Source organism: Chlamydotis macqueenii, chromosome 3 (genome assembly GCF_036417535.1).
Source record: "Chlamydotis macqueenii isolate bChlMac1 chromosome 3, bChlMac1.mat, whole genome shotgun sequence".
Taxonomy (NCBI): Eukaryota; Metazoa; Chordata; class Aves; order Otidiformes; family Otididae; genus Chlamydotis; species Chlamydotis macqueenii.
The window spans coordinates 113,533,362-113,552,336 of NC_141558.1; the positions used below are offsets into that span (position 1 = coordinate 113,533,362).

General features: G+C 51.4%; 1 protein-coding gene across 1 annotated transcript; it reads right to left on the reverse strand.

The window, feature by feature from the left end:
• Nucleotides 1-608: 608 nt before the first annotated feature.
• Nucleotides 609-8,424, reverse strand: CEP68 (centrosomal protein 68). The gene is made up of 7 exons (XM_086745405.1): nt 8,041-8,424; nt 6,940-7,362; nt 4,990-6,438; nt 3,488-3,610; nt 3,154-3,250; nt 2,167-2,315; nt 609-1,070 (listed from the first exon to the last, which is right to left on the reverse strand). The coding sequence occupies exons 1-7, from the start codon at nt 8,104-8,106 to the stop codon at nt 1,020-1,022; spliced, it is 2,358 nt and encodes a 785-aa protein (XP_086601531.1). The 5' UTR covers nt 8,107-8,424; the 3' UTR covers nt 609-1,019.
• Nucleotides 8,425-18,975: the final 10,551 nt, after the last annotated feature.

Below are 18,975 nucleotides of genomic sequence, written 5' to 3' on the forward strand. Positions count from 1 at the left end.
TTCAGTTTAACTATGCTTCAGTTTAACTGCTTTCAGTTTAACTTCTGCGGTACGGAAACTTTGCTTTGTTCTGTTCACAAGAATGGGAGGAAATGAGGTCTTCTGCATGAGATGATGATGATCACCACTTAGTGTAAAGGTTCAGTAAAGCCCAGTACCAACATTCTGTAGTTGGCTGTAACTTTTTTTGCTCCACTTACCTTGTTGCGCTGCTTCAGAGACGCACTTTGCTGTTGCAGAAAGGGTTTGGAAACCAGTTTATGACTGTTCTGTGAGCAGTGACGAACTAGGGGAACGGCAGAACTCTTCACCCAGGGGAACCAGCGCAGCGCTAACACAGGTACTGCACCTAGCAGGTAACAGCAGTTTACACATAACCTGGCTCTTCCCTGGGTGTACTCGTGTGTATTATTTTATCAAGATTCACACAGCATATTGGCTCCTTGTGTTTATGCATAAGAAAATTGAAATTTAAAGAGGCTCTGCTTCAGCAGGGAATGGCAATTCTAAACATGAGTTTAGTTTGCTCCCAGCAACCAGAAGGAATTGCTATTTCTTGGCTTCTAGCACCTATTTAAGACCATAAACAAAACATGAGAACACTGCTATTAAAATCACACAGCTTTACTTCGCAGTGAGTTGCACGGCACACTATGGATTACTCAGTTAAAAAACAGTGTTTCTGACATTCTGCTAACACCTGGAACAGGCCACTTCAATAATAAAAAAACAAAAAAAAAAGGAAAGCTACATTAAAAATACAAACCAAAGAAAAAAAAAAGCCAGCTGTACATTCCTCACTCACAAACCTCCCCAGCGTAGTCAGCACTATTCACTGGCCATCCCAGTAGCCAAATAACTGCTGGACAGCTTGCCCTTCTCAAGCCATGGTTAAAAAAAAACCACACAAACCCCAAACAAGAACCAGAAATCAGCCTGAGCTGGCTAACTCGGCACACAGTGATCGTACGTATTTGGCATCTGTGGAAGAGGTGGTTCGGTGCTTGCTGCGTTTCTTCTCAGCCATCCTGAGCCTGGCTAACGAAGCTGAGGTCTGATAGAGGCAGCACCTGAAATAAAATGGATTCAAGTTTGCTGCTGTGCTTTGGCTGCAAACCAACAAACCAACCAAACCCCCATGCTCCCCTTAAATCACCCCCACATCTGCTCAGTAGTATACAGGATATAGTTATGTCTATTTAGCAATAAAAACAACAACAACAACAAAAAAAAAAAAAAAAAAAACACCAAAACCCAAAAGAAACTACTTAAGACGCTTACTCTAAAGCGCTGGAAAATTTTTCTGCTTTGCAACTTCAAATTTTAAGGCGTGCTGTGGAGTGAGCCATGGGGAAATCAACAGTCTGAGCTAATGAGGGAAGGCGGGTGGTGAGGGAGGGGCCAAGGCCACCCTGCAGTTCCTAAATTCCTACCTCTTGGTGCACAGAAGCTAAGAGCCTTCCTGAGCTGCTGGACCCAGCGCCTTGCTAACAGCCATGATGGTTTTGTACAGACACGATTTTACAGTGAGGGACGTGGTAGCACGCAGCTGGCCCCCACGTACACTGCTATGGCAGCCCTCCGACACCAGGCACCCCTTTACGCTACGCTAGCCCTCCTGCTCTCCTGAAACACTTCTGTCTGCAGTTTTATTAGAGGGAAGATGTTCAAGAAACCAGCAAACAAGTTTCCTAGCCCATATTTTACACCTGAATTTGCTTGCTTCCTTTTCCTACCAGGACACAGCAAGCAGAACTTTTTTTTCCTGAGGGGGTTAGAAGAAAAAAAAAAAAAAAAGAAGAAAAAAATAACCAACCCAAAAAATCCCCAAATCAAGCCCTTTCCCATCTTCCCTCTGCTGTCCAAGTGATTTCGGTAGAGCAGCTGCCTGTGTCAGAGCGCGGACGCCCCCTCCGCCCTGACCGACAGTGCCCTGCCTGCCGGCTGCCCCGAGGAGCTGCCACCGCTCTCATCGCACTCTTGGGTTTCAGCAGCTGGTTCTCCGACACGCTGCTCTTCCCCAACACATTTTAAGACTATGGGGGCAGCCATTTTGTGATCATCCTTGCTTTCTTCTCCTTTTTGGCTTTCCAAACATCAGATTAAAAGAAATAATAATCCCCGCCCTCCCCCACCACAGAAAGGCTGCTTTGCACCCCTACTTACCCGCTGAGCAGCCGTCTGCCGCACCCCTTTGTCCTCCATCCCGTCCTGCACGGGACCCGCAGCAGCTAGAACGGACTCGTACAAGTGCTCAGCGCGGGCTTCTAGCTCTTCTGACTGTTTCGCTATCAAACCCAGCGTGTCTTTCAGAGCTGGAAAACAAAACGTGTGATGGAGGTGGCAGTAATGTGACGATTCAACTAAGAGCAGCAAGAGAGTTCCACTCGCCCAGCCAGACTTTTGAAGTGTTAGAAATCAATAAGCTGAAATTTATCCCATCCAAGCTGCTATGCAGATTTTGGAGGGGGTGGGAAGCGACACAGGAGGCTCCAAGTTAAGAGAGAAAATACAGAAATAGGGGCTCCTAAAGGCAACCTTTGGGACTGTGTAAGAAAGCCCATCCATGATGCAGCACTTAACCACTAAAGCCCCTGTGGTGACTGCAGATGCAGCCCGCCCTTTAGAAATCCCTTGTGCCAGATGTGCCAAATCACCAGAGCAACTCCCCAAGGTGTGCCGTGCCACCAGCCGGGCTGTCTCCCCAAACTGGCTGCGGACACCCGCCCCGGGATGCACTGAGTGCAAGCAGGCTGTGACAAATCCTGCAGTGGCCAGAAGCATCTCCTCCCCGCTGCAGGCTGGCAGCACCCCACAGCCCAGCGGGAGCTGGCTATGCTGCGGTGAAGATAAAAACCTAAGCAGGGACCCACCCATCACATCCATGACGGTGGCATGGCACAAGGCAAGGGTCAAGGCATGGATGGTGCAGCTGAAAGTGCTCGGGAGTAATCACTTCAAACCTCCACGTCACCTCATGTCCAAGTCTCCCAACAGCAAGAGAGGTGTAAAACCCTTTTTGTTCCCATACAGTTGCTGAACAGCAAACTCTGCCCACACACGTGGGGCCAGGGATTTCGGGGGGCAGATGCTGCTATGGCCAGCATCACCGGTTGTGTCCATGACCAGCCCCACTCCAGCACTCCTCCTCACCTGGCGAATTCGACACCATGGAGTCGAGGAGCGCCTCTCCCCTCTCCAGCACACTCTCCGTCAGGCTCCGGTGGTTAGCCACGTCTTTCCTGAACTCCTGGGAAGGGAAGAAGATGAACGCGGCTTAGAAGGGCTTTTTGGAAGAGATGCACCTGTGGCAGGTTGCCTGGGGAGCAGTTTCCTCTGAGCAGGTTCTCAGTGTTCCCAAATTTGGCTTTTCACACTGGATGCTTCCCACATCCCCGACCTGGACCGTGCCAGCGGTGTCTTGCTTCATGCTGCTGGCTGCCTGCAGCTCCGAAGAGCAGGAAGAAAAGCCAGTGGTGATACCTACCAAGTAGCGGTGCAGTGATGCCTTCGTGCTCTTGGCGTCTGGCGAGCCTGGGACCCAGCTGTCGGTGATGTCCACGACATTGTACAGCCAACGAATTAGCTCTTCCAGCTGGCAGCAAAACATCTACTTAACGAAGCATAACAAAAGTGGTTACTTATCTATTTCTGCAACAAAGATGTGATGGGAACAGTGATAGGTAAGCCAGCGATGTTTCAGAAAGCACCCACTCCCTCCTTCTTTCCCACCCTCGTGGCCCTGTGGCCAGCAGCGTCCACCTCTCCTCAGCTCACAAACATCCCTAAGCTGAGGAAAGCAAGGGTCGACAGAAAAAAAAAAAAAGAAAAAAAAAAAAGGCAAAAAGCAAATTAAACCCCTAAACACACCCCAAAACCACTGTGTGGCAAGAACTGAAGGTCACCACGAAATGGCTGCCACAGAGAGGTGTCGGAACTGGTGGCACCCAGGCTGAAGGAATGGGTTTGCCTCCATCACCTCCCAGCCGAAGGGACATCCTCCTCCTCGCCGGAGCCGCACAGTTAATTTGCAGTTGCTTTTCCCCAAGGGTTCATCTCGTTCAATTAAGTGCTTTCATTTATTTTTAAAAAGCACCTCGGTAAGGGATTATTTTTGTAAGATCCTGCACGAAACCCAGGGGCCTCCGCTCTCACTGAAACCAGCCTTCAGCTCTGCTCCTGCTCCCTGGGAGCTGGGGTTTTGCTATAAAGCTGAGCTGCTTCTCCCTGGCACTGAAATTTGGGGCAACAGATACTGACCCTTCTAATGCTGACCCTTTTAAATCAGCAGTTATTCCTATACAAGAGAGGGAATGAGTTGCACTGGTGCTTGCAGCTCTGTGCCTGATAATAACGACTCTCTTGCAAACAGCCCAGCACGGCTTCCAAACTCAGCCCACGGCTTGGGTGGGGAGCAAGACAGAGAGGAAGGCACAGAGCAATCCCCACCGGCTGGGGAGCACAGCACCGGTGGCAGGATGCCCATGAGGCATCACTCGCTCGAGAAATAAAAATTCCCAAAATAATCAGGAAACTCTTCAGAGAAACGCCGCCAGTTCTGCCTGGCCTTAGACGCTTAGGTAGGACCCAGTCTGGGGAAGATGAGGGAGCCCAGGCTGAAGGGCAAGGCCGGCCATGTCGCATTAAATACCCAGAGTGATGGGGCAGGCAGTGAATGCCGGATTTCACGTGGGTCCAGCCCCAAACACAGCTCTCACATCTTCCTGGTGCTGCGGCGCTGCAGGATGAGTGGGCTGGGGGAAGCCAAGCGCCACATTTTCACCGAGCCCAGCTCCAGGAAAAGCCCCAGGCTCTCGCTCCATCAGAAGAAATTATCTGCTCTGGTGAGCCTCCCTGCATGAATCACCACCAGCTGCCAGGCACCAAACGTCATGTAGAAGGGGAAGGCTTAATTAACCGTGCCATAAATACAGGCATATTTTATGCCAGATCTTCCCATAAAAAACTTTATTTCTGGTCTCAGCCTACCTTAACACACTGGGCAAGGGACTCGGTCTGCTGGCTCTTCTTTGAATGCCCCTTGACCCACGGTTCGTTTGGGTACATCCCATCCAACGCGCTCCTGAGACCGGTAGGTAGATGAAGCCCCCACAGAGGATCCCTACGGATCCGGTCACACGATTCAGTGTTTTCCCAGCTGGGCTTTCGAGAGCTGCAGGGGTGCCACAGCCCAGCACAATCCTCGGTATTCCCTCTTTCATCCCTGCCACCCGCTTCTCCGAAAGGAGCCAAAGTGGAGGAAAGGGGCTGCCTCTCGTCGCAGTGGCGTGGAAGGTTATGGCGGTTGTGCCCGGGCGTCCTTACAGTTAAGGAAAGATCAGACAAAAACTGAGCCAGCCTTTCCAACTCCCGCAGTCTCGGAGGCAGGGAGATAAATTCTTCATCACCCTCCCACTCCTTCCTCAGAGGGAGCACTTGTGTCGTAGGTAAAAACCTATCAGCGCTTTTCACCTGCCCTTTGTAGTTTGGGAAGGGGCTCCCTCTGGTACAACAGCTTCTCCCACCCACAGCAGGGCGGCCAGATGAATCCAGCCCAGCCGACTCCATCGTTGCATCCTTAGCAAAACCTCTGGAAGCATGAGAGGAGGCACTCTTTGCCAAGGATGCTTTTGCAACAGGTGAAGGTTCATAGTATGAGCCAGCTCCTGAGCAGCTTCTTTTTGCAGGCCCTGGGGTGGAGAACCTCTCTGCAGAGGCCAGGAACCTCCGATGACCGCTTTCTCCGCTTCCCCAAGCCTGCCCTCCTCGGCTGTAGATGCTGGTGGACCTCAACGTGCCCTCAGGGGAGACAGAAAAGCTGTCCAGACCTATTCCTGAGTCATGGAGGAAAGGGTCCGGCATCTTTCCCAGCTTGTACCTTGGCTTCAGCGGGTAAGCATAATCCAGCAAGTCCTCGTACTCTTTATTGGGGTTCCAGTGGGGCGAGTGACGGTCTGGAGATGGGGGTAACGAATCCGGTATGGCACAGGCCCAGTAATCGGCTTGGTAGGCCGACATCTCTCTGATGCGCTGCGCAGTCCTCTCATCAAGCAGAGGACTGAAAGGCTTGCGCGCCGGCAGCGCCCCGCCGTCTGCTGCACCCCACCGGCAGCACAGGTCCCGGGCAGCGGTGGCTGCAGAAGGTGGGTCCGCGCTGGCCAGCAAGCTTCGGGATGGCTCTTCGGAGAGGCCGTCTTCTTCTGAAGACAGAGTGGCGAAGCTCGATGCGGAGCGGCTTCGCAGGGCGCTCTCAGGGCTGGGGGGGGTTTGGGGCCGCAGGAGCTCCGGGGTGGAGCAAAATGGGGATTGAGCTCCCCGCCTTTGGCTCCGCTGGCCGGTACGGGCATTGTGGCAGCTGCCAGCAAGAATGCTCTCCTCTGCAGAGCTGCGCCGGCTGGGAGGGCTGGACGCTGGCTCCCAACTGCTCGATGCCTTCACCTGCTCGAGGATGGGGGGAAAAAGGAAAGGGAGAGAGAGAGATGCATAACGTGAAGCACAGCATCCAGACAAAAGGCTCCTTTGTGCTGGGACATGGAGATAAAAGCCCAGCCCTTGACATGCTGGAAGGGCAACTCTGCTCCATCTGTAGGACGGCACGCAGCTGCCCAGAGCCTGGACTGGGGCTTGTTTTTAAGGAAAGGCATCCTGAGGACTTGGGAAGCTGCATTAGAGTCATTTGGCAGCAAGAGGCACTTATTTAAGGAGCCCTGCTCCAGGTGACTTCCCAGCTCCACAGTGGCAATACGGGAACGGAGGTGATGGCTCAGGTGCTGGAGCCCAAGCCCTTCCTCACCACACTGTTTAGCCCGGGGCTGGGGTGAGCACGCTCTGGCTGGAGGAGATGGAAAGCCCTTGCTAGGACAGCCCAGACAAACAAGTCCCCACCACAGCTGGGACCTCCTGGTGATGCAGCAACACCTGTACGTACAACCCTCTCACCTGCTGCTCTTCTGAGGAGAGGAACCGGTGGCTAACACGACGAGGCACGTCGCTGTTGGCGGCTCTACAAATTAACGTCTCTGTCTCTGAGAGGCTTACTCTTGCTCTGGGAAATCTGGATGTGGATGCTGAAGACACTTCTTGGCGGTAGCTCGAGCCTCCCTGGGTGACACCAGCGGCCAAGCGACTGCGTCGGCTCATTGCCAGGCTCTCTGTCCCTTGTGGGCAGGGCTTGGCTTCCTCTGCCCCTAAAATCTGGCACAGGCTGTCCGTTAGCTCTGGGTAGTCCATCTCCACCTCTGTGCAGTCCCACCTACCATCGCCCTCAGCCTTCCTGCTCAGTGAGGCTTCAGAAAGCGATTTTCCCACATCCACGGCCATCGGGACAGAACTTCTGCACGACGACGCCAAGCCTCGGGCTCTCTGAAATACACAACACATGGTAGTGGCAACTCACTGTCCCCCCTCGTTTCCACGCCAAGTAAAGAAATGGGGTGTGTCTATTAACAAAGAACTTAAGCATGTTCTGGGTCAGATCCCAAAAATCATAAAGTTGCCTCTGGGTGCATCAAGTGGGGCAGAGGAAAGAGCAAGCCTTCACATCTCAGCAGCGTTTTCTGGTTTTGAGAACATGACACACAGGGAAAATCTAATTAAAGCTCTGGCTGCACTGAGAACAAACCTGTGCTTTCTACCTTGCCACCACGGTGCAACTGGCTCATGAGTTAATGGCCAAGCTCACGAACACTTTGTGCACCATGAGGTTACCGGGCCCAAATGAGACATCACTAAGCAGGACGTAAAGCACCTATTAGTGTGGCTGCGCCCTGAAGGCTGTTGGGGTGGGAAGTTGAGGGGTTTTTTAAGAGACAAACTCAAAACCTTGAAATGGAAGCCACCCAGAAGTGAGAAGTGTATATAAGCAGTATATATAAGAAATCAGAGTGGGAGGCAGGAGGCTGTAAAACTCAAATTTGGCGCTGAGCTCAGCACCTTCTACGGCAATTCATGAAATTAGCTCTTGGTGAAATTAATTAATGGAAATACTTGCTCAACCGATGACACATTTTCAGTTGTGCTGTACAGCCAAGCCCATTGCACCTTGCTGCAAATCCTCCTAACGTGAGGTATTATTCTTGAAGCCTGAGTCCCGGCTGCTCCTCGCATGGAGATACTCTGCCACCACCTTCTTGCTGCCCGTGCTGGACTCGGACGAGGAGCTGCAGCAGGACAACCAATGACCCAAATCAGGGACACTCAATAAAGCACGCGGGAGACTTTGTTTTGCGAACACCAGCCACAGCCGAGCGCCTCTGCTTGCGTTTGCCAAGCTAGCGGGACTCAAAAATGCTCTCCACACAAACGACATCTCACGGGCTCCCTGCAGAGCATCAAAACTGGCGCTGCCAAAATCCTCCCACATAGGCTCTGCACCGCTCGGTTGCAGGCGGGCAGCCTGGAGCCCTGGGGATACCGAAGCCCCTTCCACAAACTCCAGCCCAAACTGGGGTGCTGGTATTGGGAAAACATGGGCAGAGTGGTTTCGCTGGTACTCACCCAGCTAGCGCCGGAGAAGCCAGCCAAGGGAGCATCAACAGCAAACTCAACTTTAAAATGAATTAAAAAAAAAAAGTAGGAATGAAAGTATTCCCAAACAATACTTGGAAGTGGGAAACAAGTTAATACTCACACCTTTGCCAGCTCTTTTGTCACAATCTCATTTTATGGTCCGCCCCTCCAGCGATGGGGCTTTTCCCACGGGCAGAGCCCATGCACACAACAAAGAGCGGCGGGGCGACGCGCTGGGTCTCCAGGGGAGACCGAATCCCCAGCGCAACCAGCGGCGGGCACCGCAGCTGCCTTCCCCCTCCCTGAGAGTCAGGAGCCATGCGACTGTGGGGCAGCTAAATTCAGCACGGCAGCAGCTGCGCAGCGGGCGAGTAAAGCCTGGGCTCTCCCAGCCCTCCACGCAAGCCGTGTCCCTCTGCCGACACCCGCACTCACCCACTGCATCGCTTAAGTCGCAACCAAGTACAACCCTAGGCACATCATGTTATCCTAAAAGCGATGCACTGCTCTTTTTTTCCCCTCACAAAGGTTGTATATCCAAACAAGAAGGCATGATAATTGCAATAAATGTAACTGATAAACCCACCTCTACTAAATTCCCTACATATTACACAACAATATATCATTAAAATATACGTAAGCATATATATCTTGTTTAGCAGAAGGTAGATTTCTGACACTAACAAGAGTATCCCAAACCACTGATGAACCCACCTGTGTTTCACACACAGCATGTGTGCGACTTCTTCACGTATCCACCACATAAATTTTTAAGGCTGGCAGTCCTCGCGCCCCAGGAGGCAGCCCCCTGTCACCTGCCAGCCTTCACCGGCTCCCACTCCATCCCTCTCAATTGGTTTTGTTCCGACAGTCAAGCGAGCAAGTATTAGCAAACCAAACGCCAAAAGGTCAAATCCAAATCCCGGAAAATCCCTGGAGGGGATTTTGAAAGCCGGGGCTCTGGCGCAAGGATAAGCGATGCTCGCTGCTTGGATTCCTTCTCTTCCAACCAAAACCCATCAAGCAAAAAGCCGGTGGGGTGACAAATCGTTAGATAGCGCGTATTAAATTCCAGGATCCGTTTCAGAGCCACACAGCCCGCTTCAGATTCACCATGCGCGGTGCAGGTGATTCAGCAGAGAACACCACCAGTTATCACGGCATCTCTCCGGCTCTAATCTTTCCTTCCGCGTACTGGAAGCACTGTATATCCAAAAACGACGGGGTAAACATAAATCTTAATGGGGGGAGGGGGCGGGAGCTGGACGCCCACAGTTTAGGACATAAATGCCTTGACACTCAATTCTGTTGTTGTGCAGGGATTTTAAATTACATACACAAAAGAAAGAAAAGCTTGACAAGGCATCAAAGCAGACTTTAAAGCGTTAAATTGAATGTGCAGTAATTAAGGATCGACCTCAGTGCCTCTCTGTTTATAAAAGACGCCATCCTAAATTAAAAGTGATGTTGAACATCGTTATCTCCATCAGATTTAGTGGCTTGAGTCATGTGTCAGTCAGCTCAGTAAAAACAACTATAAAAAACAAATATAAGCTTGACTTTAAATTTGCAAAGCATGTGTTAAACAACATTTAAAAAAATTATAGGTTACAACCCAACTGTTATTTCTGTAATGGTACACAAGAGCACGAGGGTTGAACTACCCTGAACTTGCAAGGCTATTTGTTGATCTTACAGACACAGAGTGCAGGGATATGCGTGTCTATAATGCCCTTACTCTTAAAAAAACCAAAAAAAACCAAAAAAACCCCCCCAAAAAACCTGGTTCACAGGTTCATTAAATCCCCAGAAGCTAACTGGAAGCTAAAGAGAAACCAGGAAAGCTGCCAATACACACAAGCAAAAGTAAATCTGCTTCTTTCAGAATTTGTAAGGATATTCCAAGGGCCACCAGAGATTTCACTGCGTTTTCAAAAGTCTCTAATTCCAGCAGCTCATCTCAGTTAATTTCAGGGGGAGCTGGACACGCACCCACACCCACACCTGGACGCAAACCAGGCGGGGAAGTCGCGCACATCCCGTACGCAGAACCATCAGGCAAAAAGAAAATGCTAACGCCGCCGAGCGCAACTCCCAACTAGAAGAGCATCTAGAAAATACGGCTTCTCACCGTTTTCCAACAAAACCGCAGAAATTCAGAGGCCGGGCTGCCAGTGGCGGCGACAGGTCAAGATCAGCCCTCACGAGGGGAAGAAGCCAGCCCAAATCCTCCTGACGCGGCTAAGAAGAGGGAGGCATGGCGGAGATTTTCCACTGGCCTCAAAACCACGGGAAAACGGCCAGAATCCCCGGCTGCGCCCGCGCCCTCCATTGTCTCGCCAGCCATGGGGCAGCACGGGAACGGCACCCGCGACCCTGTTTTTTCGGTTTTTTTAGATAACGGACGAAGACAAGGGCTCTTTCATCCAGCTCGGCGGGGGAAGGTCCCTCGGGATCTCTCCAGAAAAGCGATCCCTGGACTTTTTCCGCGCCGTCGAAAGGAAAGCAAGGGCTCTGTCCCAAGGGGGGATGTCCCACCGCCCCCGGGGATCGCCTGGCCGGCAGGCAGGAGCAGCGGAGGCTGATGGAGTCTCCATCTCCCACCAGCCCTGGCTTTGCTAGGAAAGGGGGATTTTTGTTGTTTTGGGGGGAAACCGCCCCTCTCCTGCCTTTCAGGCCTGAGTTTGGTATTTTTTCCTTTTTTTTTCTTTTTTTTTTTTTGCAATAAAAGCTTTTCCACCGCTGAAAAAAACCGGCAGAATAACTGAAAAACACTTAAATATAAAGGCGGTACAGCCGAGGAAGCACCGCGGGCTGGGGATGCCCCGAACGGCGGGAGGCACGGATGCAACGCGCCACGCGTACCGGGAACGGGCTTACAACGCCAGAGCCGCCCGCTGCCCCCCTCAGCCGCCCCCAGGACCCCCCTCCGGGCGGCCACGGCAGCACTCGGACCTGCTCTGCTCCGCTCCGCCCCGCCCCGCCCCGGTTCCCGGTCCCCGGTCGCCCCCCCCCCACCAGGGACCGCGCTCGCCGCCCGCGGCCCGGCCCGCACCTACCGAGCGGCGACCGCCGCCGTCACGCCCCCCGGCCCGCGCCGCAGCCAATAGGGAATGGCGGGCGTCACGTCAACAACAGCGCCCGTGCGGTTCGGCAGCCAATGGGAGCGGAGCGCCGCGGCGACGACTCCCCGCCCCTTTGCCCCCTGTGGAGGGCGGGGCTCCGGTTGCCCCGCCCCCGGCCCCGCTCCCTGTTCCCGGTATTGCACCGGCAACAGCCGGGCGTGGAATGGCGGCTGGGTTTTGGCGCCCAACAGAAACGGGACAAAGCCCCTCCAGACGCAGGAGGGGGCCCCGATGCAGCGGAGGGTGCGAGAGGCCGGCCGTGCGCCGCCATCGGGGCAGCTTTCCGGGTTGGGTCCTTAGGCCGCACCTTCAATCCAGCTGCTCGGGGGTTCATACCCCGCCAGACCCCCTTCTTCGGTGGATGGGGCCCCCGTCCCCTTGGGAATACAAACCTTCCCCCTTGTGTCTGTCCGTAGGCCGATGCTGGTTTTTCTCGGCATCATCCGCTCCTGGAGCTTATTTCTCGGGTAACACCGAGGTTTCCCAGAGGTCTGTTACCTCACAAAGCACTTTACGAACGACATTGCTGCCAGCTTTAGGCCACCAAGGACCAAAGAGACGCCTCGGGTTGGCGGCAGGGCGAGGGGAACACCGCAGCTATCCCAATTCCCCTGGCCACGCTCCCCAGCCCCACGGCAAGCTCCGGCACTGCCACCCGTGTATTACGGTCCCGGTTCCCAGCCGCTATGACCCGCGTTTATTCTACTGACCTCAAAGGAACCGGCCCTGCTTGCCATCCTGGAGCATCTTGCTTTTTTTTTCTCTAGAGAAACAGAGTGGGAATATCATTTTCGGGGATGCTTCAAAAAGCGGAGCGATAACGCCACGGTGTGACATTGTACGGCGCTCTTAGAAGAACTGGCGGCCAAGAAAAAGCCCACATCATCTCTGTTCCCGCACAATATTTCTATATTTGGTGGGGTTTTTTTTGTTAAAGTTAGGGCAGCTCTTCCGGAGGGCTGCACATCCCTCTGCCCCAGATGCACGCTTTTGAGAGTCGGCTTTTTGCTGGGATTCACGCAGGCAAAGCCCCTGCGAGAGTCCTTTAAAAACGTTATTTATTGCCTGTTCTCCAGGGAGCGAGTTGCCTGCCAGCAGAGGCCGTGCTGCTTTCAGACACCGATGGGTCATGATTCATACCCAGGCTCGGCTGTTTTTAGCCGGTTTAAATTACTTGCAAGCTGCCAGACATTGTTCTGGGAGCTGAATAGCGCTCGGCTGCGGTCTCAGCCCCGGCAGGAAAGGTTTGCGTCCTGTTCCGCCTCTGATCAAATGAGTGCCAAGAACAGGCAGGAGTGCCGCAAAAAATCTTTCCGCTCCCCTTGGGCCCATGCTGAGAGGGTGTCAATAAACAAGGGGGGAATAAACTGGTGATTTAAAGGAGGGATTAATTAAAAATTGCAGGGAAATGGTGCTGGTTTTCGTCCCCTGACATCTGGCCCTCTTTGTTAGGAACTTTGCTGAAGAGAAACCAGTTTATTTGGTCTGTAATACAGGGTCAAGTCCAGACAAACTCCCACCCAAGGTCACTCAAGGCTGGCAAAGACCGAGATGGATGTTTTCTTGCTGATTTGAGACCGCAGGATTCTTTCAGACTTGTGTTTGCCAGCAAGAAAGTTCTCCAGCAAAGAAAAATTATTTCACCCAGTCTGTGGAAGACAGCACTTCAGCAGCAATCCTCATATCTGTGACGTGAAGTAGAGCTTGCAATGTGTAATTTCCTTCTACCTTGGACGGGCTCATACTACAAGCCAGACAGTTAACACTTTGTGATGAGACCTGAAGCCTGGATGTGCACCGTGTGCTCTGGCATAGGCATCTGCACTGTCTCTGGCATCAAATGTCTCACAGTGCAAATGTTTGGGATGGATGAGATGCCAGCAAATGCAAGGCTTGGACCTGACCTATTTGTTCCCAGAGCATGGCTAGCAATATTACTGGAGTAGTGCAGTGAAAAGAAAACCCCGTTGTAATCACTTCGCCATCTTTTGGCCAGCAGTAGGGCATTATCTGTGGGGAGGATTTGCCTGCGTTTGGAAAATTAATCAATTTCTGATGCTGTGCCTCAGACAGCCAGAGAGTTAATGTTATGTGTACCCCCAATAGCACACCTGCCTGTCTTCCAGTGTTATCATGGAAGTGGGAAGGAGCTGCCACAAGACTTCTTTGCTTCTGTTGGCTACATCAAAGTGATTGACATTATTCCTCCCCTGTGTTAAAATTGCTCAGGCACTGGTTTATAAAAATACCTATGTTGCAACCCAGCAGTGCCGCATTCCTCACTCCTGAAGGATAGGCTGGCTGGCAACGTCTCACAGCTGTGGTTCTGGGCAGGAGTTGTCTTCATACAAGCTGCTCACAACTCGCTGTGCACTCTCTCTGCCTAACCCTTTCTGAAAGGTGTTCTCAGGGAGAAGTCCGTCTCTTCTGGAAGCTAACAACACTTTTCTTCTCTCCAGAGGTCAGGATTTCCACATCTTGTTCTTCTCTTGATTCTCACTCTTTGGGCCACGTTTCTTTGAAGCTCAACGCCTAAACCTGGCCTAGAACTCCAGCGTAGGCGTGGCTATGACTAGGCAAAACTGGTATGGTAGTCCAGGCTGAGTTCCTGTTTACACACTCTGGTGTAGTATCTGCCTTACTCACAGCGCAGGGCATTTGACTCATGCTTCAGACTGCCCATAACTTCCTGATCCTGCCCCTTAATCTACCGTTTACCACCAGTATTAGTGCAGCTAATTACTCTCATCTAGATTAATTCTTTGCAGCCTTTGTCGCTGTCGTAGTTCAGCCCTGATCAGGACCAGACTATGCAGTCTCTCTCTCACTCCTCCACCCTCCGAGAGAACAGGGAGAGATAATATAAGAAAAATGGCTTGAGGTTTGAGATGGGGACAGGGAGAAATCCTTAAAGTTGCCATCACGGGCAAAACAGACTTGACTTGGGGAAAAGCATTCATTTATTATTACAAACAGCAGGATAATGAGACAGAGAACAAGATAACCTCCCCCCACCCCTCCCTCTTCCCAAGCTTAACATTATCTTTACTGCCTTCCCGCCCTGAGCGGCACAGGGGAGAAGAGGGAATGGGGATTGCGGTCAGTTCATCACGCGTTGTTTTACACCACTGCTTCATAGTTGGGGGAAGAACTCCTCGCATTCCTCCCCTGCTCCATTGTGGGGTCCCTCCCATGGGCCACAGTCCTTCGTGGAACTGCTCCGGCGTGGGTCATCTCTTCCATGGGGTGCAGTCCCTCCAGAATGGCTGCCCCAGCGGGCCCTCCACAGGCCACAGCCTCCTTCAGGCTTCCACCTGCTCCGGTGTGGGGTCCTCCACGGGCTGCAGGTGGATGTCTGCTCCTCCATGGGCCTCCATGGGCTGCAGGGGGACAACCTGCTCCACCATGGTCATCACCACAGGCTTGCAGGGGAATCTTGGCCAGGAGCCGCATTACTCCTCCCCCTCTTTCTGCACTGACCTTGGTGTCTGCAGCCATTCCTCTCACAAGAAAAGTTCTTCACAACAGGCTGGCAGACGCCTCTCAGAATCTCTTCACATTATCCAGCTCATCTCCTTTCCACTTCTTGCAGCCGGGCCGGGCCGAGTTGGGCCCAGTTGGCTGCCCGGCAGGAGGCCAGAGGGTGAGGCCTGCAAGGCCCATGAGGCCTGCGCCCCCGCCCTCTTCGCCTCTGCCCCCGCTCGGCTGCTTCACATCTTCTCTTCTTTTTTCTTTTCTGTTTTCCCCTTCTTAAATACATTATCGCAGAGGTGTTACTGGGGAACATTCTGCTACCAATTGGCTCGGCCTTGGCCAGCAGCGGGTCTGCCCTAGGCCCGACCAAGTCCACTGAACAAAGGGGAAACAACTTCTAGCAGTTTCCTACAGAAGCTGCCACCTTAGCCCCCCCCACTAAACAAAACCACAACAGTCGCCCAGACCTTCTCTCGGGTTTTCTGATGCCGCTATGAATTTCAGGGACCTGCAGATTTCTCTGTTCCAATGTTTCTGTCACTAATCAACTACTTATGGTCCTGGACCTATGGTAGACCCTTGAGGAATCCAGCCGTACAGTCACTCTACTGAAGTCTAAATAAGCAGGTTCAAACTCAGCCATGTTGCTTTAGCTTCTTTATAAAGTCATGAGAAGACTCCACGAAAGCCTAAAAAATTTCCCACACTCTTCTAGATCATTCTAGCTACTACTGCGCTATTACTAAATATTTCCTAAAAAAAGGTTGCTGCTTCTAGAAAAAGAAGTTTTCTCCTGGTTTTGGAGAAGCAGCTGAAAATATGACTTAAGCACGCCCGGGGCAGCTGACAAATGACAATCCCAAGGCAGGATTAATGAAGAACAGAGGAAAAAACAGAGTGACATCTATTTTAGTGTCAACAATGAAGTGCAGAGAATGAAGCCCAGTGGTAGCAGCTGGCCATTTTTTTTTTTTCCCCAGTTCTTTAGCACTTGGTTACTCAGCTGGACAGAGTGGCAGGATTTTGCCCAAGAAAAAGGTCAACTAGAAATTGCATTTCTCCTTTTTGGCCACACGATGTACCCATCACACCACAAACAGCCTGGCCGGACCTCCAGCAACAGGCGATCCAGCCAGCACAAAGGCAGGTGTTTTCAAGTTTCCATAACCCTCCAAAACATCTCCTTACTTCTAGCCAGGCCTTCTAAAGCCCGCCCACAGCGGCAGATCAGGACGAGGTGCCGTGGTGCACAAGGGGAACAATGGGATGGAGTTGGTGTGGTCCAGACGCTTCGCCTTTCTTCTTGTTGGATGAAGGTGACATGTTGCTGTGCAATAAATAGGAGCCAGCTGGTCAAGAGGTGGTGGCAGCTTTTGATCGATGTGAATTATAATGAGCAATGAATAACTGGGATTAATTTTACTTTTTCAATGTGAGCTTTTACTGCTGCTTTCAGTGGGGAACGTGAAGGATTTATTTTTCATTCTAATTGTTGGGATGTCTTGGCCCTTTGTCAATTGTGTGTTGTCCTGAGTAGAACCAAGAGGCTTTTCAAAACCAGAGCTGGGATCTGCAGGAACCCAGTGTTTGGCCACACTGGTTTCCAACTTCAGCAAGAACGGTACTGCTGAAAGGACAAAGCCCAGTGCCTTCAGGATCTCAGTGAGTCAAATTACTTGAGCTGATTAATGATGCAGTACCAAGGAAGTTTAATCTTAACAATTTGGCTGCTGTTGGTTGGAACATACTCGGTTTGCGAAATTCGAGTTGCGAGTGTTTGTAAGCCTCCCTCAAACTCTAGTAGGTGTAGGCATCGCCACTGAATTATACTGTAGCACATCACGGTGAAGAGAATCCAGATCTGCCTGACTGTGTACATGTTTTTGGGACACAGTGATTACAGTAATTTACATCCCATTGCTGGTCACTATGCTGTGGAGAGAATGAAGTCTTGTTACCCAAGCCTGTGGAGTGGCTTTGTGTTGCATCACTGGTCCTAGGTTTCAGAGCCAGTTTGTAATTTGCCTGGTCCCTGGCATATATGTTGACAAACCCAACCCAAATCGTGAAGTTAACTTTCAAAATGTGGAAAGTTAACATTCAAGATACAAGAACTTGCAAGAACAGGCTGAGAGAGCTGGGGCTGTTCAGCCTGGAGTAGAGGAGGCTCTGGGGAGACCTGATAGCGGTCTTCCAGTACCTCAAGGGGGCCTACAAGAAAGATGGGGAGAGACTGTTCAGTAGGGCCTGTTGTAATAGGACTAGGGGTAATGGTTTTAAAATAGAAGGAGGTAGATTTAGATTAGATATTTGGAAAAAATTTTTACAATGGGGGTTGTAGAGCACTGGCACAGGTTACCCAGTGAGGTGGTGGATGCCCCATCCCTGGAAACGTTAAAGGCCAGGCTGGATGAGGCTCTGAGCAACCTGATCTGGTTGGAGATGTCCCTGCTCCTTGCAGGGGGGTTGGACTAGATGACCTTTGAAGGTCCCTTCCAACCCTAACCATTCTATGTTTCTATGATTCTATAATTCTATGAACAGCAAGTTAGCTGTAAGCTCGCCAAGCTATATTCATGCACATCACAGCTCTCGAGACTCTATGAGGTATGACATACTTGTACGTCCACTTGAATGGTCATAACGGGAAGCTAGCAGAGATTTGATTTTCAACAAGCTAACATCAATCTACATATTTGGAAGATGACTTGTTAGCATGCCACCTTTTTGACTCAAATCATTCATTCAACTCAAACTATTGTGCTGCATTCATTTCACAGCAGAATAAGATGGTGTTGTGTTCCATTTAACTAACTCACAAAGCACTTCCCTATAATTATATGTATCTTAATCAGACAAATTGGTTATTAAAAAAAAAAAACCAAAAAAAAGGACTAATCTGCTCCTTGGCCATAATTGGATTTCCTCTGCGAATATTAAGTTACAACAATAGCAGCAGCTTTTGTTAGAAGTTTATTTTTAAATGCTTTTCTTCATGTGAACTAGACAAATCTGGGTCGCCTGCCTAGAGCTTTTTGGAAGGAAAAATTGGAGAGATTTCCTGAAAACTCTCTTCCTCTAAAAAAAAAGATAAAATTATCAAGAAATTGGCAAGCATGTGGCCAGACTGGTAGGTGGTGGTAGAAAAACAAAATAAAGTAATTGAACTTTAATTACAACTTCTTCCAACTTTTGTCTCTTTGATGACTGTTCTGGTTTTGTTTAGTGAGGGGGGACCTAAGGTGGCAGCTTCTGTAGGAAACTGCTAGAAGTTGTTTCCCCTTTGTTCAGTGGACTCGGCCGGGCCTAGGGCAGACCCGCTGCTGGCCAAGGCTGAGCCAATTGGTAGCAGAATGTCCCGTGATAACACCTCTGCGATAACATATTTAAGAAGGGGTAAGCAGAAAAGAAAAAAGAAGAGAAGATGTGAAGCAGCTGAGCGGGGGCAGAGGCGAAAAGGGGGAGGCGCAGGCCTCATGGGCCTTGCAGGCCTTACCTTCTGGCCTCTTGCCAGGCGGCTGACTGGGCCCAACTAGGCCCGGCCCGGCTGCATCTCCTCTCCAGGAAATGAGATGTGAATGAGATGTAAAAAAGATCCTGAGAGGCATCTGCCAGCCTGTTGCGAAGAATTTTTCTTGTGAGAGGAATGGCTGCAGACACCAAGGTCAATTCAGAAGGAGGGGGAAGAGTAATGCGGCTCCTGGCCAAGATTCCCCTGCAGCCTGTGGTGACGACCATGGTGGAGCGGGTTGTCCCCCTGCAGCCCATGGAGGTCCACGGAGGGGCAGAGATCCACCTGCAGCCCGTGGAGGACCCCATGCTAGAGCAGGTGGAAGCCTGAAGGCGGCTGTGGCCCGTGGAGGGCCTG